Source organism: Lucilia cuprina, chromosome 3 (assembly GCF_022045245.1).
Source record: "Lucilia cuprina isolate Lc7/37 chromosome 3, ASM2204524v1, whole genome shotgun sequence".
Classification (NCBI taxonomy): domain Eukaryota; kingdom Metazoa; phylum Arthropoda; class Insecta; order Diptera; family Calliphoridae; genus Lucilia; species Lucilia cuprina.
The window spans coordinates 50,028,308-50,047,329 of NC_060951.1; the positions used below are offsets into that span (position 1 = coordinate 50,028,308).

The 19,022-nt window shown below is 26.8% G+C and overlaps 1 protein-coding gene across 1 annotated transcript in view; it reads right to left on the reverse strand.

Annotated features, from left to right (window-relative positions):
* Positions 1-2,292: 2,292 nt before the first annotated feature.
* Positions 2,293-19,022, reverse strand: part of LOC111676940 — a 112,229-nt gene continuing 95,499 nt past the window's right edge. Inside the window, 4 exon segments of the mRNA XM_046945384.1 lie at positions 2,293-4,252; positions 5,390-5,602; positions 11,190-11,263; positions 17,339-17,530. Of these exon segments, the coding sequence (XP_046801340.1) occupies positions 2,519-4,252; positions 5,390-5,602; positions 11,190-11,263; positions 17,339-17,530 (2,213 nt within the window). The 3' untranslated portion in view covers positions 2,293-2,518.

Consider the following 19,022-nt stretch of genomic DNA (forward strand, 5'->3'; position numbering starts at 1 on the left):
TTTTTTTACAAAGAGAAACCACAAAAAGTTTTGCTTTTAAATAAAAATATTTTGTTTGTAGTTTAACAACCAAAAAAAAATATTTGTGCAATTTTTTCACATTCTTTAAACAAAAAAATTTCGCTTTAACTCCTTTTGTACAATTAAGAGAAAAACTTTTTTCAACCGAAAGCCAGAAAGAAAATAATTTAAAAATATTTTGCTTAAAGATGCACCAAATACTTAATTTCTTGGCTTAATTATTTACTAAAAGAAGAAAAACAAAAACCTAACTAAAAAAAGTAGGTCAATTGTGGAAATATGTACCAAAATTAGAAAAAGAGTGTGGAGAAACACGAGAAGAAAAAAACTAATTAACAAACTGCAGTAATTAAAAATAAAAAAAAGAAAAACAGAAATTATATTGAAAAGTTAACAACATGTTAAGTGGTAAAATAGCAGCTGCTGGTGGTTAATAAAATTCTTTAAAAAGAAAATTGAAATAACAATTTTTCCAAATATTCAAAATAATATCTCTATTTGCTATTTAAGAAAACAATTAAAATAGTCAAATGATAACATAAAAAAAAACAATTTTTTTTTAATTTAGATTAAATTATAGTAAATTTATTTAATGTAATTTTATAATCAATTTATTTACAATTATTTTTTAGCTTAAATATTTAAGAAAATAAAAAGTAATTTAAACAATAATAAGTAAATTTAACTAATTTTTAAAACTTAAACTAAAATATTGAGGTTTTAAATGGGCAACAACTTCAGCTAAGAATAAAAAGACTTTAGCTTACAATTTAGAAAGGACAACTAATAATTGTAAATACAACAAACCTTTGTTTGACTTAAGAATTTAGTAAACCAGATAACTGTAGCAAAAACTTAATAATGAACTTAATTTTCAATGACTACAACATACCAGCACATTACTTTGAAGTATTCTAATAATGAGTTACATAAGCTCTTATTCGTAATGACTTTTTTTAGCACTTATTTCTTTAGTTCTTTAGTTGAATGAATAAGATAGAGTTGGAAGTTTGACATAGAGGGTTATTTAGAAAGCTAAGGATGTAGGAGTAGACAGTAGAAAAGCAGTTCTTTATGATACCATGAACCATGCTATACCCTGTATAAAAAAGAACTAATTTCTTAACAATCAACAATTTTAACCCGAAACCTATAATTATGAGTCTATTTTTATACAAGAATTGGAATCCAATTTACCAAAATTGTTATCTTAATAAAACCAACCAAACATGATACAATATTGTCTTCCAAATACTGAATACGTGCATTCGAAGACACTATTTATACAATTCGTTTTATTAGTATATAAGATTTCTGTAATCTATTTCGCAATTTAAATTTTGCCCAGGCGGCAATTTAATAATTATCAACAAATTATACTTTTCTTAGTCATTCGTGAAATCCGAATCTGAATTTCTCTATCACAACTCTATCATATATATAGGCCGTTATGTCAAATGAAAGTCCTATAAATCGACATAAAATAAAGGTTTTAACTCCGGCATATCTCTATGCTTTTTCTAAAGTTTGGAACGAGCACAATATTAAAACAATAAAACTTTTGGTCACTGACAAATAAATGCTTACATGTATGTAATGAAAAAGACAAATGCCTTTTTAACCTTTTAAGGAATAAACCTATTAAATAAGTCAATAATTGCAGATCACATTATTAATAGGTACTGACTAGACTACTTTTATATAATGAGAATGGTATTCTATTGATATTGAGAGGTATGTTTTTAGTTAATTTAAATTAGTTAATTAAAATATTCTTAATTTCCCCCTTTTCTGTACATAAATATAATGCTTTTCTTAATTTACATTTTCATTACAGGAAAAAAAATACAGAAATCTTTTTTATCACATTTAAATTTGTTTATTGCTCTGCCTCACTTGTTACATATTAATTAATTTACCAATTTCCGGTCTTTCACCCGCATATAAATTTAAACGAATAATTAAACTGAAATACTGAATAACAAGTTCAATGAGAAGTTTTTTTTTTTTTTTTTTTAATTTCACCTGAGGCCACAAACACACAAAAATCCTTCGAGTCAAAGGAAAACCAGAGTTAAAAATTTAAACACTCCCAACACACATACAAACGAGGCAACTGAAACTCTTGTTTACACTTAACATATATTTAAGTATAAGCACATACACATGCAGGAAACCCCTTGCAAGTGCGGGCAAGCATGCATACTCTCACACATATACAGATTTAAATAAACTTATGTGTAGATGTATGTTTTAGCTTCCTTTTTTGTTACGTTACAGGGTTTGCTTTTTTTCTACAATCTCTTTGTTGTACATCAATTAAAAAGCAAATATCGGTAATAACACTGCAACACATGCTCATACACGGAAACATACATATAAGAATATTTTTTTTAGAGTAAAACTAGGTAGTTTGGAGTTTGTTGCTGTAGTAATCATAGTTGTTGTATTAGTTAAATGTTGAAAATTGCAACCAATTTTGTGGGGAGAAAAAATATTAGCAAGAAACGCCCTGCTTAGCAACAGTATACCAAGTGCTCACTTTAACCAATGAAGGAGAATCGGGTGTAGTGGCTGCTGCCGCCAGATTAGAGGGGTCCACTAGTTCAGTTGATGTTGTAGGATTATTGAAATTTAAACTTCCATGTTCATCTGATAATGGCAAAGGTGGTGGCGGTGGAGGTGCAGGTGGGAGTTGTTGTGCTAGGGCTTGAGTGGGAATGGAGATGTTGGTGGTAGTAGTTGCTGATGTTGTTGTTGTTGCTGTTACCACTAATGTGGTGGTGGCTTCAAAAGAAGCAACAGCTGTAGTTGTAGATGCGGTCTCTAGATGTGTTAGTGGCAGTTGTGGCAAATTATGATGCAAATGTTGAGGAGGATGGTCGGGGTAATGGTGATAATGATGATGATATTGTGTTGTTGTTGCCATGGCACTAGACGTACAACAGCAACAACAACTGGAAGAAGTAGCAGGGGCAATGTTGGAACAAATTGCTTGTTGCTTGTAATCACTGCTACATTTGGGACTTTGATGATGAGTTGGTTGTTGATTTTGTTGATGGCTTGAGGAATGGCAACAGTCTCGTAAATTGTTTGCTCCTGTTGCTGCTGCTGTTGTCATATTGGTGGCAGTTAAATCTTTTGTTGGCGTTACATGTGGCTGTTGCTGATGATGTAGGTGATGGTGATGATGATGGTCCTGTTGTTGCTGCTGCTTCAATTCACTTTCCATGGTTAAAGTAGTTGTTTGCATGGGGCTTATGGCTTGTTGGCCTCCAAAACGTTGTTGCCCATAAACGTGTGTATATTGCACTTGATATGCTGTTAGTTGCTTTTGTACATGTTGTGGATGATGAAAATGCAACATGGGTGGCATTTGTCGATCACGTCCCACTTGTGGTCCCACTTGAGGACAACGAAAACGTATGGCCTGTTCATTGGCTGCATTCAAGTCCCGTATTAATGGCAGTTTTAAATGTTGTTCCTTATTGTTATTGTTAGTTTTGTTGTGGCTAATGTTGTGAATAGTAGTAGAGTGTTTATTATTACGGGCACGTTTAGCACGACTTTTAGAACGGGATTTTTTCGAACGCATTTTCTGAGCTTGATTACCACTACCGCCACCTGCAGCACTACTCGCATTGGCATTTCCACTGCCACTGCCAGCACAAAACGTACTAAAACGTTGTTTACTTCGCTCACGTTTGGCATGCTGTTGTTGGCGTAATTTACTACGCTGTCGTGGTCTCATATATCTAAGTTGCAACTCAGATTGTGGCCTCAAACAGTGGCGACAATAGGAATCTGTCTCGCTCACCTCACTATCGCTGTCTTCATTATTTACAGTTGTTGTTACCGATAAAATCTCGTCGACATCTGTGCCGCCATCACCTTCATACTTTTCACGTAATTTCAGTTGTTTGTCATGCTTTCGTTGTTCACGTATTGCCTTCATTTGTTTGTTGTGTTTACCATCTTCCGTTCGTCCGGCATGTCCTTTTGTACGCTGTCCACTCTCTAAACGTTTGGCTTTCTTAGTTGTCGCCGTTAGGGTTGGTGTTGCTGCTGCTGATGATGATGATATTGTTGATTTCTTTATTTCACATTCCAATGGATATGGTCAGAATGCAGAATCAAATACTGACATTGATCTCGAAATAGCATCATCATTGTGACAAGCCTCTAGAAATTCTTCCAGCGTTACTACACCATCACGATTTATATCCATTTTCTAAAATTGCAACAGAGAGGGCGAGGAAATGAAGAAAATGGTAACAAATTAGAAGATATAAATAAAATATTGTTTTTAAATTGTTTTTTTTTTTGGTTTTGTTTACTAGTGCATTGCCAACATTAAGTACACTTTTGGTTAAAAAAAAAAAAAAAACATTTTAAAAAATGTCTCTAATACGTGACCAGTTTTGTTATAATTTGAAATTTAAGAGCTGAACATATTTGCCTCCATATGTTGTTTGAAATGTCAAGTGATTGCTTCCATTTTTTTTCTAAAGTCTGAGTTGTGTTTTTCTTTAGTGGTTTTTATTCATGAGTTTTGTTTAACAAACTTAATTGAAATATATTTTGAGAACTGTTTAATTAAGTATTTAGTTTGGCAACTTTTTAATAAAAATATATTTAATAAAAAATTACTTTATTTAATTGAAATGAGATGTTTAACAGAATAAATTTCCATAAATATACTTTTTAGAAAATCATTAAAAAGGACTTTCAAAATAGCTTTACTTGAATAAAAAGTTTATTAAACCAAAAAGAAACTCTTCATTTTTATTGGTAAATATATTTTAAATATTTAACGCAATTCTCAAATCTTGTCAAAGGCTCTTCTGTGAAAATGACAACAAAAGTTAAATAAAAACTGTGTAAAAATATTTATTTTATTAAAAACTGTCATTCAAAATACATTTACGCATATTTTTCTAAAAGAAGAAACAAAACTTATATTTAAAAATATTTTTGACATTTCCGCTTTAATATTCCGTTACTCCCTCATCATTTATTTTTTTCTTTAAATAAGTTTTGTGTTCATCTTCTTTAGCTATTAGTATTATAGCCATCATGTCAAAAAATAACTTTTATTCAATTAACTTCCGTTCAGCAGCAAGACTTCTGACAAAAGGAGACGTACACACACAAACACACACACTCGCAAACAAAATAGTATAAGTATAAGTTAAAACACATTATCATAAACATAATTTAAAGCTAAAATGTCTTAAGGAATTTGCCTCAATAACATATTATTTCCTTTTCATAATAATGTTCTTTTCTTTTTCATTCTCATTGTATTTAATATATAATAGCTTATATACATATATACATATATGTATATAAGAGTTTGAGGTTTTACCTGAAATATTTGCTCCACTTTTCCTTTGATTTTTTCCTCTTCGGGTAATTCATCGGGCAGACGTCCCATCAGTTCATAAATGGCAGTCACAATATCAGTCATTTCTTCCCTCGTTATATAACCATCACCATTGATGTCGTATAATTGAAAAGTCCAACGTAATTTCTCTTCCACCGAACCTCGCGACAATATCGAAAGTCCTTGAACGAAATCCTAAGGAAATGAAATAATAAAACCAAGAGCAAAATGGTAAATATTAGTTTTGTAGAAAATAATAAAATCATTATGATAACAGAGAAAGATAGAGGTTAGTATTGAGAGGTCAATGTAAATGAATCTGAAGATCAGAGTATTTAAAGAATAAAATGAATAAATTGAAATCGCATAAGATTCTGTAAGAATTTGTTAAAATCCATATTATTTAAATTCCATATGAAAAAGCCAGAAAGATTTTTGAAAACATTAAGCTTTTCTGCAAAGAAAATTTATAACTTCAAGCTTTTCTAAATAAAAAGCTTTTAATAGTAAACTGAAATATTTTTAATATTATGTCATAAAACTTATTTATTAAACAAATTTAAGCTTTAAGATTTTCCATATAGATATACATATTTACATCGAAAGCTTTTTATCATAAAAAGCTTAAAATTTTTCTATACCATTAACCGAAAAATTGTAAACGAGGAAATATAATTTTGTAATATTGTTGGTAAATTTATGAATTGATGAAGGAGGTCTTAAGAGGTGGTTTTACCCAGCTTATGTCAATGCTTAAATTTGTAAGTAACTATAAATGTGCTGTCTGTCTTTATGCAAACCGGAAAAAATTACTTTTTCATAAAAGAGAAAAAAATACTAAATTGTAAGAAATTGCCTAAAGCCACAAGATAATTTTTCAGATTTTTTTGCTTTCATTTACATTCATATATTTTATTTGTTAAAGACAAAGTATTCTCGTACAATATTACTTTTATTCTTCATCTCTTTCCCCCCTAAGTGTTGGTTTCCAAAGGTCATTTGTTATAGAAATGAAAATAATGACAAATGTTTTACAGTTGAAAGATTTAAAAACAGTAACCAGAAAATAAATTTATACTTTTCTTTTTATGGTTTTGTTGTTGCCAGTAATGCTGATTGTTTGCATAAAGTTTTTTTTTTACAAATTTATAATGTATTCAATCATTGCTTTAGTGTTTTTTTTGCAGCTTTCAAAAAGTGATCAATCACATATTTTTTGTTGTCATCAAATTATTTTGAAGTTTATTGTTCCGGCTGTAAAGGGACAGCAGCTAAAAAGTTCAGTTCAGTTTTAGTTCAGTTCTAGTTCAGTTCTAGTTCAGTTCTAGTTCAGTTCTAGTTCAGTTCTAGTTCAGTTCTAGTTCAGTTTTAGTTCAGTTCTAGTTCAGTTCTAGTTCAGTTCTAGTTCAGTTCTAGTTCAGTTCTAGTTCAGTTCTAGTTCAGTTCTAGTTCAGTTCTAGTTCAGTTCTAGTTCAGTCCTAGTTTAGTTCTAGTTCAGCGATCAAGAAGCTTTGGGTCAACAACTTAAAAACAATTGATTATATATTATTATAATTCAAATTTGTATTAATTTTAATTCAGTAGAAATACATATATTTTGACTATTAGCGTGAAAGATACATTCATTAAAATTTGCATCGGTACGCATGAGTAATGTTCCAATTATATATTAATTATATACCTCCCTTTCAGTTCAATAACTTCTTAATTTTTTACAGTCAACTTAAAACATTCTCGTTAAAGAAAAATTACACATTCATATTCTGTTTTTGCTGCTCCAACTATTCCCATTTAATTTTAGCTAAAATTTCACTTGCCAACTATTGTTTTTACGCGTTGAATTATTACAGGACATTTAATGCTTCAGTTGTTGCAAGAACTAAATTAAATTTTCCTTGCGAGCAATAAGAACAAAAGATGAAAACTATGAATAGAGATGAGCAGAAGCTTTTCAAAAAACAATAAAGGCTCAAAAATTGTATTTTACGTAGCGAATAATTGAAAATGTTTCATAATTAAAAAGTAAATGACAGTCATATTAAATTGGAAATTTAATTAATAAAGTTTGTTGTTTTTTCAAAATGTTTCAGCATTGTTGACTGTTTAAATGAGTGTTTTATTTAAAGAACATTTTAAGGGGTGGTGAAAGAATGAATTTTTATAAATTAATAACTTTATTAAAGTAATTTCAATTCTTAAATATGTGTGTACTAAAAAAAACATTTAAATTTTATGGCTAATAAATTATTTATTTAAAAAAAATTGTTTGTTCTTTAAACACGTGTACAATTTATTTTCGTCTTTTATATTTTCGTCTGCTTTGTTACTTAAAGTGAGCTAGCAGTATTTAAATGAAGTTTTTTCTTAATAAGCCACTGAGGCAGTCTAATTTCCAAATTGAAGTGTTGTTGGGTGCTTTATCATTAATTGTTTTTTAACATTTTTGGAAAATCTCGGATGTAGAAGTAAGTTGTCTTGAATAATTATTAAGTAAAATTAAATTTAATTTTTAAATATGTCACGTATAATAAAGATAAATTGATTTTAAATTTTAAGGGGAGACTGCTGTTAATTTGCTTTTAATTTTAGCCTATGTGCGCTAGTATATACTAGAATAAGAAATTATTACTTTCTGAATCATTACCAAGATGGATTATATTTTATGGAAGATCTTAGTCATATTTGATGAAATATTTTCAACTTAGCGACACAGGAAAAATTACTATATAACAAGAGTAAAGTTTCAATTCAAATGAAGTTTAGTTCTAGTTCAGTTCTAGTTTAGTTTTAGTTTAGTTCTAGATCAGAATATTACTAGCTCAGTTTAGTTCGTTTTTGGTTCCGCATAAATTAACTATTTGGCACTACAGAGTAATTAACTTACATTAAACCTACTGGTTCTTATTAAATCAATTCTCACCATTCCTTAAATTAGTTCTTTCGATTTTTTTTTAGTTTCACTAAACCTTCTTAAAAAAACAAATATTCCCAAAGTACAGCTTTGAGAAAATGTATTAAACTGTTTGTTAATGGTAAAAATCTCACCATATATGCACTAACCACCCACACCGTCAGTTGAAGCAGGTCATTAAGAAAAAAGACAAAAATAAACAATACTGTAAACAAAACCATAAAAATTTATAATATTCGTGTTTTTCATTTCGGTAGAATCTTAATTAGTTACGAAAAAAGAGGAACACAAATTCAACATTAATTTTACATTTTTTCTACTGCTGGCTTTAGTGGCAACAAGAACAAACAAAGACAAAAACAACACAGCGATAGTAGCAGCCATAAAACAATAAAGTCATTAGGGTCTAAGGATAATGAGCTTGATGTTGTTTTTTAAATATAAAACAGTAACATTTTTTATTTCTCATCGGTCTATCATTCTCTTTTTTTAGTCCCTCGCACCTATTTTTAAAATTCTGATTTTTTTCAATTTTGTTTTTAAATGTTGTTATTGTACATACACGTATACATAGAAACATATACTACATACATATTAGTGATTTTATTTTGTTGTAAAATTGAGTAAAGGCGATTTTTTAAATTTAAGTTTTAGCACTGTAGGTAAATTTTAAAGATGAAATACAAATGTACATATGTACAATGTACATATTAATAGCGTAGTATATATTTTCCTAGAGCAATAGTCATAAATTTTATAAAATTTGAAGGCAAGGTTTTAAAAACTTTTTACGGTAGTTGTGAAAATTGCTTTAAGTCCACTGTATTCTCCTTGAGTTTGTATTTGTATGGTTATTAAAGTTTTATGAGCCACCAACATTAAGGAGGCTTAAATAAATAACCATTCTGAGGCGAAAGTTAATGTGTAAATGTAAGAAAAAGCCAATCACCAAAGCTTCCCCTGGTGATTTTAGTTTTTTCTTTACATTTTCCTTTTCCTTCTTGTTCTCACTGTTTGGCTATAAGTTTTTGGAACTTGTTTTATACGTTTATTTTATATTCTACTACTGTTACTGTTACCAAAAGAATACAATGAAAACCTCATTAGCTTATGATATTGTCTCGACCCCCCTTATAAAAAGCAACAACAAATAACACCATAAAGTTGTAGTGGCAGTACTAACAACAATAACAACTACAATAACAAGACTAAATGTTTGTTAATGTTGAAATAAGTGATGGGACAACCAAAAATAACTGCATGGGAAAACCTAAGAAAACCAACAGATATGTTTCATAAAAATTACCAACAACAAACCTACTCTTTATGTATCTATGCTCCTCATACTCTAACCTCTAAATTTTTTGTTTTATGCATATTTCTTTTTATAGACTTGTTATTTTTGGTTAAAAAGCTTAATTATGTAAAAGGTCGAAGGTCAATCTTTTTATTATATTTTTATGAAAATTTACTATTTACACAACAGTTTGTGTAAACAAACCTGCAGATGGAATAAAAAAATTCTAAACGAAGGTCTAAAAATTGTTGTTTGTTTATTATTTAATTACATGTTTAAATAATAAATAATATTATTGCTGTTGTTTTTTGTAAATGTTTTAATTGCTTTAACTAACAAAAGGCCATTGAGTGGATCGCCAACATATAACCACAAACTTAGATAATTTAATACCAATTAGGACGAATAATTACTATTTTTTTTAAGAATGTCAACACCGATAAAAAGTGTACTTGAACTGAACTAGAACTGAACTGAACTAGAGCTGAACTAGAACTGAAATAGAACTGAACTAGAACTGAACTAGAACTGAACTAGAACTGAACTAGAACTGAACTAGAACTGAACTAGAACTGAACTAGAACTGAACTAGAACTGAACTAGAACTGAACTAGAACTGAACTAGAACTGAACTAGAACTGAACTAGAACTGAACTAGAACTGAACTAGAACTGAACTAGAACTGAACTAGAACTGAACTAGAACTGAACTATAAATGAACTAAAACCAAGTTAAAACTAAACATGGACATGAAAAATTTTCATACACATACTCTTTTAAGTAATTTACTTAAATTAATGTAATTTAGTTATTTTTGTCTTACAGTTAAGCACCCTTTTATCTGCAGAGGTAGTGCTCTTTCAATTTTACATTTTTATTTCAAAAAAAGAATCAAAACCTGAAAAAACTGTCATACAAAAAAAAAAAAAAAACGATTCATTCAGGTCAACTGACACTGACATCTGATGAGGTCTGTTGTCTTAATAAAAACACGCCAGATTACAAAACCAAAACCTGTCACATACCACGTAAAAATACTAACGGCTTAGTTGCTGTGTAATAACAAAGTAATTGAGCTTTAAAAAAAAACCTTTTCATATGAATGTTTTTAGTTTACTATTTGTAGACATTTACTTTTGCCTTCTAAAAAGCACGTTGTCTGGCATGAACTGTAGTTGTCAAAAACAGTTTTATTGTGCAAAAAAATTTCACTACATTTGCTTCAATGAAAAAATTTGCAAAAAAATAATTCTAAAAACCAACAAAAATGTTTATATGATTCTAATGAAAACTTCTGTTTTTAAGTGGCATTCAAAGAATGTTATTAGTTGTTTTTCGTGATGCAATTTTGCACAAAGTTTTTTTAGACTAATAGAAAAAAGGAAGGAAATAAATGAGCAAAAGGAAATAAAACTCTTTGACAAGTAATTTGTTTTCAAAAGTTTAATGTTGCGAAAAAATTTAGATATTTTTAAAGTATAAGATGATAAGGATAACTGCAAATCTTTAAGAGTGTATCATAAGGAATGTGTTGAATGTATTTTGAAAAGGTGTAACCTTTTGAAAAAACTTACCTCAAAACTCACAATACCCGTATGATCCTGGTCTAGTGTGTTAAAAACATAGTGGGCATATAATGTTGGATTAGCTAGATAGCAAAAAATATTTAATTAATATTAAATTAAACAATTCGAAATAAATTTATAGTAAATTATTAGAGAGTTAGTTTGTTAATACACACATTTAAATCTAATTACACACTTAAAACATAATGGCTTTTAAGTATTTTTAGAAGTATTAACATCAACATAATTAAGGATAACTGGTTTAAAAGAAGCGGCTACAATTTTATATACTACTCTTTTTAGCTGCTATTTTATAAGCTAACAAGATAATATGAAAAAAGTTTAAATACATTGTATTTAAGTAAAATTAAATAGTTGAAGAGCTAAAGAAGTTGTATACTAGTAATGTCAGTTAAAACTAAAAATATATTAAAATGAAAATATCATTGTATAAATAGTTTTGAACAAATTACTAAAATGTATCTTATTTAAGAAATGTTTAAAATTAAATTAACATTCTTACAAGTAAGTTTGGCTGACTTTATGATAATCTTTGTTTTAACTTTTAATTAAATTTCCTTTATATTAAGTATGTCTACTGACATATGTACATATTACTTACAACTAAAATATTTTCTTTTTGCAGGTAAGAATAATGTGATTTTAATTAAATTAAAATAAGTAGTTTACTATGGCAGATAAATACCAAGGTAAATACCATTAATACTTATACACATATATAATAAATATTTTATTTTTATGTTTTTGATAAATTAATGTATATTAGAGTGTCCCGGGAAATGTATTTTTAAGAATCTCATGTAGAAATACCTTTCAATCGGTGCGTATAATTTGTAAAAAATTACTTTTTGTTTCTGAAATAAGTATCAACGTTAAAAAATTGCTGTTTAAATTATTTTGCCTTTATAACGCAATAAAAGTAGTTCTCGCGATAAGCTCCAAATTACAGATTTTTTTAAATCCATTTTGATATGTTTTATTTTCAACACACTTTTGAGACAATATATATTTTTTGTGTTTAGTACATTAATACATGTCGTTTGAGAGAGTAAACACCCTAATGGTTTTACATAAGTACTTTGTGAATTTACAATAGGAATAATTCTTTAATGATTCATACTTAAGATTGTAAATATTTTTGATACATTTTTATTTCCATGAAGCAAACAGTAAATTGACTTAGAACAGAATTTTGATAAGATATGAGTTTTGAACTAAGGACTCCCATATTAACACAAACAACAGTTAAAAATAATTTTTTTTAATAGGAAAATGATTCTTTTTTATAGAATATTTTCGATAGATTCTCTTTTATAGAAAATTACTCATAAATTTTTGTTTTATAGGAAATTTTCGATAAATTTTCTTTTTATAGAAAATGTTCTATAGATTCTTCTTTTATAGAAAATTTTCGACAAATTTTCTTAAAAAAAAAAAGAAATATTTATAGCGACTAAATATACATAGAAATATTATGATAACCAGAAATTTAATAAATCGAGAGGACTTTTTACCTAAATATTGCCAGAGTTGGCACGAGTTTATTTAAAACAAAAAATAAAAAACTTATATAAAAAATATATTCAGCAAAGAAAAATTGGAATTATTTTTGATTCTTCGGAAGTCTTCACTTCCTCAGAAGGTAAAATAATTCACTTATTGCTACGTTTAAAGTGGTGATAAATTATTTTGTTTTGGAAGTACATACTTTCCTTTTATTGCTGGGATTGTTTTCTTAGAAGTGATACCCATCTAATTATATCATATACAAGTTATATATTATATTTGCAAATAAACATCTGAACGTTTATATTTAAGTATCATATGTGTCTTATATTTAATATATTTTACATATTAAACCCTATTCACATTGTAAGTGGAAATATTTTTCAAAAACTTAAATTAACTTGTCAGTTATAACAAAGTGTAATAAATTTAAAAACAATGACTAGAGAGTATAGGCAATTTTAATTTAAAAACCAACTAGGAAAACGACAAAATTTCTAGTTTAGTATTTTAAAACGAATTTCATAATTTTCTTTACAAATAAAATTAAAACTGTCAAATAGTTATTAAGTATAATTTTCTTAAATTTCAAATGCATTTTTTTATATAAAAACCTTGTGTTTGTCTTTATTTTTCATTGCCCAGAAGAATTAATAATAAATTTATTCACTTAATAAATTTCGTTTTTTTATAAATTCATACTTTTAAATTTTTTATTAAACATATACCCAGGCAGCCCAAAATAGAGTATAAATCATTTTTTATTCCTCAATATCTCGTTCGTCAAAGGAAATCCTCTTATATTTGTTAGCAAGATGAGGCTGAAAAAAAACATACTATTTGTCTAATAATTTGATATTCAAACAGCGGGAAAGAAATAGAATAAAAACTAAGTGTATTACATACTTGTATATGTATACATACATTCATATGTAAGTGTATATAATATATATACATAAATTACATTACTTTATATGTACATTAGACATATGTATGTCTACCGTACCACATACTCCGCCTAACCTTTCTAACGTTATAAGAAATTTGAAAGGCAACGGTTTAAGGAAGAGTCGAAACAAAAACACCAAAGAGGCTTAACATTTACAAAATACATGTTTTACACAAAACTCACATGAGTACCTGCTCAGTTGCTCTTACGTACATGACATGTCATATTTTTCTCTATCTCAGTTTACTTAAACGTGATTACATTACAATTTTATAACGAAGAAGACTTAACACAAGTTATAAATAAAACAAAAATACGCAAACTGCAAATAAATATGAAAAGTCATTTTATTTTAATGTCACAAACATAGTTTTGCTTGGAATGAAATAATAACAAAGAAGTATATTTTAATAAATGAACATAGTCATATTCTCAATTTGTGTAAGAGAAAAATGTTGGCAAGAGCAACAAAATAATTTGTGTTTTAAAGTATACTGCACAATGGGATTATCCGAATAGAATTGTGATCTAGGGGAATCAATTAAACTGATAATGTAATGAAACTAACTTATTAGTAGTGATCATAATCGGATCGTATTTGACTCAAAAATTTTTTTTCTTAAATTGTTTTATTATACAAATTATGGATAAATTGTCTTTTTATAGAAAACTCTAAGAAAATTTTCAATTATTTTTTAACATATATTTTTTAATTTCCCCTTGACGGAAAAAGTCTGTTTAATTTGTTAAGTAGAAAAAATTTTCTTTTCTCCATTCCTTTTATAGAATAAAAGTTTATATTTTATTTTTATTGAAAAATTTCTATAGAGAATATTTTTAATTTTTTTTCTATTTTTAGAGTAATTTTTGGATTGTTAGTTAGTAAGCTCGTATGTTAGTTATCTTTTTTAAAAAAAAAAATTTTGAAGGTTAAGTATTTGTGATTTTTAAAGTTTGTTTCTTATAAATAATGCTGTTCTTGTAGTTTCTCTCTTACAAGATTCCATAAAATTCGTTTACTATTTTTTAAGTAAAATTTATTACTTAAAATGTATTTAAGTATCATGTATAGGGATTGTTATTGTTTTAATGTAATGTAATAGTATTACATTTATTTTCTGATGTTGATATTGTTATTGTTATTACAACAATGAAATAGTCTCTCAACTAAGTAAAATATCATAAAAATTACTTTCATTATCAAAAAGTAAAGCATGTTGAAAGGGATGTTTTTTGGTATTTGTGAATGTGTATCTATATTATAAGACTGGCTCTTTAAAAACAAAAATGTCTTGGCTGATTCTCACAAAAAAATAGGTTTTCAAGTTTAACTACTAGACTCAATTAAGAAACAAATTTTCAATATCTATTGTTTATCTAATAACAAATGTGTATTTCTGTACGTTTAAGTATGTTCATAAATTTACTGGAATTACTTATTGTAATATTATTTGATGAGTCTGTTATTTGGTAAATATTTTATTACCATGTTTTCTGTGCTCTTATTTTTTTAAGAATTAAATTAATCTGCTTGTAATGTCTGGTATTAATGAGATAATTTCATTTTTTATTTTGGTTTTCTGATTTTTGCTATTTAAATCATTATCTTATTTAGTATTAAAAAAATTAAAAACTTAATTTTTAAAAAAATAATTTTTATAGAAAATTATTTAATTTTTGTAAACAATTTCTGATAAACTTTTTTATAGAAAAATTTTAATAAAAAAATTCTCAATTAATTTTCTTTTTATAAAAAATTGTGTGTTTGGGAAGACTTTTCTTCTTTGTAGAATATTTTTGATTAATTTTCCATTTTTTAATGTCTATAAATACAACTTTCTTTTAAGAGAAAATTGATTTGCTACAAAACATTTTTCATACATTTTTTATTATTGTAATACTTTCCATAAATTTTATTTAAATAGAAAATTTTTGATAAAATATATTTTAATAGGAACTTTTATTTTTGGAGAAAATTTTCTATATATTTGCTTGATTTTAGACATTCGCCGTAAATTTTCTTTTGATCGAAAATTATTTATAAATTTTATTTTCTAGAAAATTTTTGATAATTTTTTTTGATACTAATTTTTTTTAAAAATTAACTTTTAATATAAACATTTAGAATAAAATGTTGAATGAATTATCTTTTTGTAGAAAATCTTCGATAAATTTCCTTTTTTGTTTTTGAATAAAATTTCTTTTTATAAATTTCAATAAATTTTCTTTTTATAAACATTTTTTGGAAAATATTCTTTTTGGCAAAATATTATTGATGTTTTTGGTAGAATATTTTTGATGAATTTTATTTTATAGAAACTGGTGAACAAATTCCCTTTTGTAGAAAATTTTATTTTATTGTCTTTTTATATAAAATTTTTATTAAATTTTCTTTTAATAGAAACTTATTTTATGGGCTATATTCAATAAACTTCTTTAGAAAAATCTTTAATAAATATACATTTTCCGAAAAAAATTAACCTGATAACAAAATTTTCCAAAATTTTATATAAAATTTTCGATAAAATTCCATTTTTACAGAAAATTTTCGATAAAAATTATTTTTTGTGAAATATTTTCGAAAATTTTTCTTTTTTTTAGAAAATCTTTGATAAATTTTATTTTCTAGAAACTTTTGTATGAATTTTCTTTTTAAGAAATTTTCTGAAAATTATTCTATATAATTAAATTTTCAATATACATTTTTATTTCTACATTTTATAGAAAATTACAGCTCCTTCTATATAGAAAACTTTCTTTCTTCTGGCCTTATTTTCGATGTATATATATATATATATATATATATATATATATATATATATATATATGAAACGAAGATTTGTAATGAAAAGTATCCCCTACCGAGATACATAAAAATGTCTGCCATTGTCTGGTTTTTCCCATAACATTCATACATAATTTAACATTATTGATACATAATATAAGGATATACATATAAAGAAATAAATAACACATTAATAAATTTGGAAATAATCTATAACTTATTTCATAGAATTATATAAATAAATAACTTTTGATATATTTTTATAACAAAGTTTTTAACATCTTTCCATTTACTTTATCAAAAACATATTAACTATAAATAAATAATTTAGTATTTTGATTTATGTTATACTAGACATAGATACTTTCTTAAAGTTTTTTTTTTTTTGAAATTTTACTATTTGTTTATTTATGAGAACTTAAAGATAGTTTTTTTTTGTTAGTATTAAAAACGTAATTTAACTTAAATACTTATTTGAAATCTAATATAAAATCTACATGAAATAAAAAACCTAAGGAAAAATAAGTTTTACTCTTTAAATTTTAATGTTAATATTTATTTTTTTTTTATATTCATTTTTGCATATAATTTTATAAAAACCTATTTAACTATTTATGATTTAAATATAAAATGCTTACACCAATAATAAAGCATAAACTACTTTTGAAGCCATAATACAGATAAGAATATTTGGTTCAAGCTTGTTTTTTTTCTCATTTTGATCAATTTACATTTACAAATTACTCAAACAGTTTTAATAGAATGCCAACAGAATAAAAGTAAGCAGTAAAGAAAAAAAGTACACAATAGACAATGTTTTTTTTTTTTGGCAGGCATTAGTAACTAGTGTTCATTAGCAAAATGTTAACAAAACAAAATATACTGTACCGCACGAACCTCCCTGTGGAAAAAACTGTGAATAAATCAGTTTAAAAGTCTCCTCCTTGACAACACCAGTTGGACATTCAGCCTTAAAACCACGATAAATTCGTTTGATTTCATCTTCTGTAAAGCGGGTGGAACGACTTAAAGCACTAAGGGAATCAGGTCGATAGCGTGCTGGTGTTTCAAACTCTTCTAATTCGGAATCTATAAAGAAAAGATGAATACAAAATGTTATTAGAAGATTTAATTTCATTTCAGATTTTTCATAGTTTTTTTTTCAAACTTAAAAAATATTAGTATTTTTAGTATTTGTTTTATACACAAACTGATTCCAAATTATTGTAGAGAGGGAAAATTGGGTTTATGCTGATGTACGTAACGCGTTGAAACATTAGTTATATACCCACTTTTAAGGATCAGGATAATTTTCTGAATCGATTTAGCTATGTCCGTCCGTACATGTTAACTTTGTAATCAAACTAAAGGTCGCAGTTTTTCAAATAATTTGATGAATCTTGACATAGCCGTTTTTAAGGACGTTCAAGGACGAAGCATATGGAAAATTGTTGTCGTTTCGTTATTTCACTTAGATTTCATACAACCATATCCTACAAATAGATCTTTTGAGCCCATAATTATGTTAAATTTTATAGTATCTCTACTTAAATTAGCACAACTTAGTTTTTTGCAAGTCTGAATATTACTGGTGATTTTCGTAATGATCAGGCTTCATTCAACTCTACTTCCCATACAAAGTCTCCTTTAGAAAGTGATTTTAAAATCAATAAATACAAGTAGGAATTAGGGCAAATAAAAAAAACATCTTTATAGCTTTATTATTAAAAATATTGCCCAATATTTGTTATCTATAAATGATTTACTAACTTATTTGTTGGCACTCATCGATGGAATGTTATATGTACATAGTGGGAAGTTAAAATATATGTACATGTAAAGTATACATGTATACTGGATCGTATACATAATATTTTTGCTCTCGAAATTACTTATACGTATAATATTCAATAAAATTGTATGTACTATAGCCCATACACATACTCATTTATTTGTATTGGTAGAGCGTCAGAGAACAAAATTGAATTCATAATAAAACTATAATAACAAAATGATGACATACAAAAGAGTATATGCTTCCTGTCAAATTGATATTATGAATTTTGACAGAGAGCGTACATCAAAGTTTATATATATAAAATTTTCTCTCATTCACCCACACTAATTCTGCTTTCTCAAAATTTTGTTGTTGTATTTCTATGTTGATTAAAAAAAAAGACTTCGACTAATGCTGATGAGCAACTAAATTGATTTTGTTTTGCAAGTTGAGAGATAAATCGTGCACACGTAAAAGATTGTCATTTATACAAAAATATAAGTTTATGGTTGTCCCTAATTTACAAACAAATATTGGGTATATGTATGTACTTTTCGCAAAAGAAAGGGAAGATAGCCGTTTCTATACTGTACCCAATGACCATGTCGATTGTACTTTAGAATGCAATAATAATTTTACACTGAAGTCTAACGGGCTGGTTGAACCCAATTTGAATGTTTTTGTTATTAATCACTAATGTACACTTTATATTCGAAAGCGAAGACAGTCGCCACTTAACTGTACAACAAGTAAGCAAGAGAGCGGTAGTTGTCACTTTACTGTCCCTGAGCAAACGAGAGAGGA